The 6,278-nt window shown below is 38.9% G+C and overlaps 1 protein-coding gene across 1 annotated transcript; it reads left to right on the plus strand.

Annotated features, from left to right (window-relative positions):
• The first annotated feature begins 347 nt into the window (after positions 1–347).
• On the plus strand, positions 348–3,158 carry LOC131943036 (ankyrin-1-like). Its single transcript, XM_059303044.1, has one exon. It carries the CDS (start codon positions 348–350, stop codon positions 3,156–3,158), a length of 2,811 nt encoding a protein of 936 aa, XP_059159027.1.
• Positions 3,159–6,278: the final 3,120 nt, after the last annotated feature.

The following is a 6,278-nucleotide window of genomic DNA, read 5'->3' on the forward strand; positions in this document are numbered from 1 at the left end:
AAACAATTCCTGACAAATATAATCGAAACCATCTAATTATAAAAGCTCTGCCATTTTAAGTAAACAATGCATTTTTAAACAACAGTGTAATATTAGTAACAATTGTTTCATAATGTCACGAGTTTATATTAGTAAAATATTAAAAGAAATGTTTTGTGTAACCCACAGGTTGTGAAATGAACCATGGAGTGCCGCAATATCCATAGCGACTGAGGTTCTAACCATGATCAGATGCTTAAATCAGCTGTCCATTACTAACCAATGCTAATACAGATTTTTAAACAAAAGGCCTTTATTAATCAATGTGAATCCCTTGAAGTGAATCGTGTCTTTTGGAACCATATAACATGGATAACTGTATAAAACTCGTACAAACGGCATTAGATGGAGACGTGATCAGTAAATCTCGTTTAATCAGTCAAATTGAACCTTTGTTATGCCAGTTCCCACGAGAACATTTAAATTCCCTCCTTTTGGAATCTTGCACCAAAGGGGAAATATGTCTTGCCAGATTTCTGCTTCATCATGGAGCAGACGTCAACTGTCGCGGAGTGGGCGGGACGACTCCGCTTCTCATTTCCGCCGGAAGTGGATTCACAGAAATCTGCTCGCTGCTGGTTGAAAACGGAGCAGACGTAAATGTAACCGATGACGATGGAGAAACGCCTCTGATGGTTTCCATCCAGCCTTCCGTTTCACTAGAGCAAATCTTGCTGTTTCTTCAGCAGCCAGATCTAAATATAGATCAACAAAACAAAGATGGCAGCACGGCTTTGATGAAGGCGATTGAAGTTCTAAATTTAGATGTTGTGATCCTGTTGCTAAATTCTGGAGCTTCTCTGGACGGTAGATCAAAACCTACTGGCACCAAGAGTGCTTGTGTTGAAATTGTGAACTCCAAAGGAGAGAACGCGCAGGATATTGCGGACAGACTAAACATCGGAAACGTTATAAAGTTGCTGAAAAACACAATAACTGAGGACCCATTAACGACAGCTGTTTTAAACCGAGATTTGGAAACTGTTGTGTTTTTACTAGAAACATTATATTTATCCAAAAACAATTGTAATGTTATTAAGGAACTTTTAAACTCCATACAAATGCAAAACAAATCTATCAGCGAGGTCGAACTGAAAATAATTGACAAACTTCTGATACAAGATTACGCGGCGAAATGGAAAGACGATGGAGGCGCGTCCCTAATTACGTCAGCTGTGGTCATCGGAAGCTCCGAGCTTATAGAGCTACTGTTTTCACACGGAGCTCAAGTCTCCCATGACGAGGTAGCCATTGCTGCCAAGATGGGCCGAAATGACGTCATCTCCCTGCTGCTGTTTCATCACGCACCTGTCAACAAAAGTGCACCAAACAGTTGCCTCCAGTTTGAAGACTCAGCTCTAGATTTAGCCCTGCAGTTTGAGCATATTCATACAGCAAACAAACTTGTACAACATGGCGCTTTTCTTGATATAAAAATGTCTTTAAATACATTAGTTCTTCAAGGTGCAATTAATTCGTTAAATTTTATCATATTAACGTATCCGTTTGGATGTAAGATAGTTCTAGAAGATTCAACCAACGGGTTATTGCACAGTGCCGTCGCTAATGACCACCTTGACATTGTGAATTTACTTCTGAACTCGAATGCGGATGTTAACGGGGTCCATGAAAGTCAAACGCCTCTAATGGTGGCAGATAGTTTAAATATGATCAAATTCCTGCTGAACAGAGGAGCAGAGGTGAATCAGAAAACTCACACAACAGCATTGTTGAACGTGTTGGCATCACATATTTTACGGCAGGAACAGTGTGGGTGTGGCGTGCAAGAGGAGAGCGATAACAATCTGGAAGAGATCGTGAAAGTTTTTCTAGAGCACGGCGCTAGCGTTCACGACACGACAGAGTTGCAGCAGACGCCTCTGATCCTAGCGTCTTCTCATCCTGAAGCAGTGGGTGTCGTGAAGCTTCTTCTTGGCGCCGCTTCTGACGTGAACCATGTAGATTCTCAAGGAATGACGGCACTGCTTCATGCGGTAAAACGTGATTGTGTGGAGAATATTGAACTTCTCGTCAAACACGGATCTGATGTGAATTTATTATCAAATGGCTCAACGCCATTACATCTAGCGTCTAAAATGGGGAGTGTTGAGGCAATTGAGGTTTTACTACGGCATGGAAGTAATCCACAAGCACAAGATGAAAATGGAAACACAGCATTGATGATCGCTATAGAACATTATACGATTCACCATTGGTTATTCAATCAAGCTATAGTAATGTTAATTGATGCCAGCACTAATTTAAATGTACAAAACTTGAAAGGCCGCACCGCTTTGATGCTGGCAGCAAAGTACTTACGCTTGGAGTTGGTAAAGTTATTGCTTAATGCCGGAGCTGATCCTAATATAGCTGACAATGATTCTGACACAGCCTTGACCCTAGTCTTAGGTAAAGTTCACGTCTCAGACTACAGCTTAGAGTGTGCGTCCAGTCTTTTAGAACACGGTGCAACTGCCCAGTTTGTCCACCCTGAAATGATCCACCAACTGACGTCACTTGGGTGGAGTAGAGTCGTACAGCAGCTCATCCAGCGAGGGCTGCCACCCAGTGAGATCGTGTTTTTAAAGAACTCGTGTGGCTGGCCCACATCCACACCAGTCACGCCTTTCTCTGTGGCCCTGTTGATGGAAAACATCGAGCTGGCCAGTTTTATGCTGGACGTCTGGTACTTGACGCCGTCTGATGTACGGACACTGTCTGGTCAAACGTCTGTCACAGACTCGTTGAGGAGAAAAGGTTTGTTTCGGTCAGTCAAGTTTCTGGAGGAGGTCACAACAAGACCAATGACATTAGAACAGCTTTGTTTTATCAACATCTCAGCAAAGGTGGGTACAGAAGCACATAGGGGAGACAACATTGAGAAGATGCCGTTACCGACCGTCTATAAAAACCAACTTAATTTCAATGCTACAGATACATCTCTAAACGAAGATGAAGTTGAAAAAAATGAACTGCTGTACTATTTTATTTTAAAGTATGGTACTATGGTTGGATTTGCTCCAACGTCTTTTTATTTTAGTGTTTATGGAGAAGAAGATACGGATGACGACAGCTCATCTGACTCTGGTGATAGCATATCTAGCAACGAGAATGCCTAGAATTTGTGTTATTGACTTAAGAGAAGATAAAGAAGAGTAAATAGGTAACCTAACTAGAAACTGGTCGGCGTTATCGAGCGGGAAAGCGAATTATTGCTAACCCGACACGTCCCGAGTTCGAAATCCCCTAGCAGATGAGGCTCGTTAGCTGTGGACAGCAACCCATGTGGTAAGGAAATCAAAAAGTAGTGGAACCCTGAGGCGATAGGATTACTAAGTCTAGCTGCATTTTGCTAGCTCCTGTGACACAGCTGATTTCAAGTTGTGTAGGTACCGTCCTGTCCCTTGGGTTAATCAGCTGTATAGAGAGACGTGGCTTGATGGGGGGGGGGGATATGTGTCTTCTCAACTTGCTGCCCAGATTTTGTTCTTTATTTCCATTTGTTTATCAATCTATCGAGCCTTTTATTTATTTAACTAGAAACAAAAATGACATGAGGACGAAATAAAGAAATATTGGCAGGTATTTGATTGCTAGTCGCGACAGGCTATTGTTAATCGCAATTGGTGTTTGTGATCTGTTAACCTGTGATATGAATGTAGTCTCGTACATTGACTCCGATTGTATTTATTTGATTATAGCCAGGTTGTAATTTATTAGTAAACAAATTTGGTGACGCAATTATGAACTCAGAAAATGCACGTATTAAATTATAAAAGTAATTCTTTCAAACCCTACGGTCAATTGGGCAGATAAAGTAGAGTTTTTCTTTTTCTTTACAACTGTATGTCAGGCCGCCTTTACTTGAGTCAGATACTCAAAAGAGCTGGATGAGCTCAGGGACGTCATAGAACTTTAGCCTGAGATCCGTGTTTGAGACTTTTGAAGTAGCAGTCGAACGCCCGTCCACGGAGTAGCAGTCGAACGTCCGTCCACGGAGTAAGAGTCGAATGTCCGTCCACGGAGTAGCAGTAGAACGTCCGTCACGGAGTAGCAGTCGAACGTCCGTCACGGAGTATCAGTCGAACGCCCATCCACGGAGTAGCAGTTGAACGCCAACCCGCGCCCAAACCTCATGATTCACTGTATAAGCAACTGCTGATTAATCATTTTACATTTATATTGTTTGTACTGGTTTTAATCTAAAAACCTTAGTTTATATATATAGTTTTCATGTGAAATAATTTTTTTTTTACATAAAAGAAAGAATACAGAATTGTTAATTTCTTTATAAGTGTTATTTCTGTTATTTCCATAGTCAATGGTATATGATTTGTTAAATTCATTTTGTAAAACTATTCAACTTTCTCATTTATCCATGCTGAGGTTAAGTATTTAAGACATAAGCCTATTTAATTCAAATGTAAGTTGTAGGTTATCATCTAAATAAGAGCTACGGGTAAAAAAATGAATCTTCCAGGTCACCAAAACTAGACCTGACAGTCACAGGTCCTAAAACTAGACCAGAGTCACAGGTCTCAAAACGAGACCAGAGTCACAGGTCACCAAACTGGACTAGAGTCACATGTCTCAAAACAGGACTAGTCACAGGTCTCAAAACTGGACTAGAGTCACATGTCTCAAAACTGGACTAGAGCCACAGGTCTCAAAACTAGACCAGAGTCACAGGTCTCAAAACTGGACGAGAGTCACAGGTCTCAAAACTAGACCAGAGCCACAGGTCTCAAAACTAGACCAGAGCCACAGGTCATAAAACCTAATTCTCCGATTAGGATTAAACAGGGGGATCAACGTATACTTACATTAATGATCAGAGTAGCTTCCCTTTAGGGTTTAGTTCTAAACTTCATGTCAGATTATTATTTTTAAATAAACAAGTATTTATAAAACAGCATTAGTACTTGTGGGAGTTTTGTCGGCCGACGTGCTGACACATCTAAGTGTTGGATGTATCACAAAACGTGTTCACTGTTTTACGCAGAACAATAGAAGAGCTTATTTGTGTTAGTTAGCTAGACACGATGGTGCTAAATATAGACTCAAGTATCATCTAACGTTTTAGACAGGAGTGTCAAGAAAATGTTGTAAAACTGGTGAATTCATCTAGTGTGGTCCTGTATGATCATTACATTCTTGGAAGCCCTTAAAATGAGTCTACTCATTTAAATTGACGTGAAAAACGGGAAGTTCTAATCGGATATTATCTACAGCAACAAGTGGAGTCACACAAAGGGTGTCATCGGGTGCGGCATCTGAGTGTCAACCAAGCTGACCCTTTCAATTTTTATTTTGGTGTCACCCCTCTCCCCTAAGTTATTATTTTAACAAGATAAAACATTTTTAAGTGAACGTTTTCGATTTGTCGATATGTTGTCACCCGTCCCCCCCCCCCCCCTTCCCATGAAATGGGGTTTATAAGGTAAACGAATTGAAAGCTGGACTTGTATTTTACTTGTCAAGCTCTATGACTATGTAATGTGAATTAGCTTTGACATAATTAGATGTGTAATCCATTTTAAAATGGGAAAGTTTTCAATATAAAGCACTAATAATATTCATGCATAATTAAAATTACGTAAACTAAGATTTTAATTAAGTGAGATATTACTACATAAGAAGGATATCAGTCATTTGTTATTTAATTACAGAGTACATTATCGATCATTCTGCATTTATTACGTTAAAATGCAGAAAATGTACATAAAATATTTTGACTTCAGGCCTTATATATATATATATATATATATATATATATATATATATATATATATATATATATATATATATATATATATATCGAACGATGGAAAAAACCATGTTCTTCAACCTTGCAATGAATGCTGGCTTGACAGAATAATGGGAAAGTTTACCCGCTTTTCAGTAACGTTTTTCATTTTTTGAATTAGAACACATTTTAAATTTAAAAACAAAATCTTACTTAAAGCATAAATACTTTTATTCTGATCAATTTACTAAGCTAACGACTTTTTAAAATTAATTTGCTTATTATTTTTATTTCAACACGGTGGTTTTAATTAAGTATACAGTAAATGTCTTTAAATGTCTGATTGGTTTTATAACAAGATAACAAAATAGGTAATGTACAGTGACCATGTAATGTTCAATGGCTTACATTTTGTAAAAAAAGACGATGCTTATATAAATGGGTTAAATTGTATTAATGAAAACCTATGTTTACATGAGTAGTAAAACACATC

The sequence above is a fragment of the Physella acuta genome, unplaced genomic scaffold (assembly GCF_028476545.2).
Source record: "Physella acuta isolate Inbredline_101_S28 unplaced genomic scaffold, ASM2847654v3 ptg000438l, whole genome shotgun sequence".
Lineage (NCBI taxonomy): Eukaryota > Metazoa > Mollusca > Gastropoda > Physidae > Physella > Physella acuta.

What these genes read in the sequence shown, in the direction of transcription:
- LOC131943036 (XM_059303044.1), top strand. Translation starts at nt 348, where the DNA reads ATGGATAACTGTATAAAACTCGTACAAACGGCATTAGATGGAGACGTG.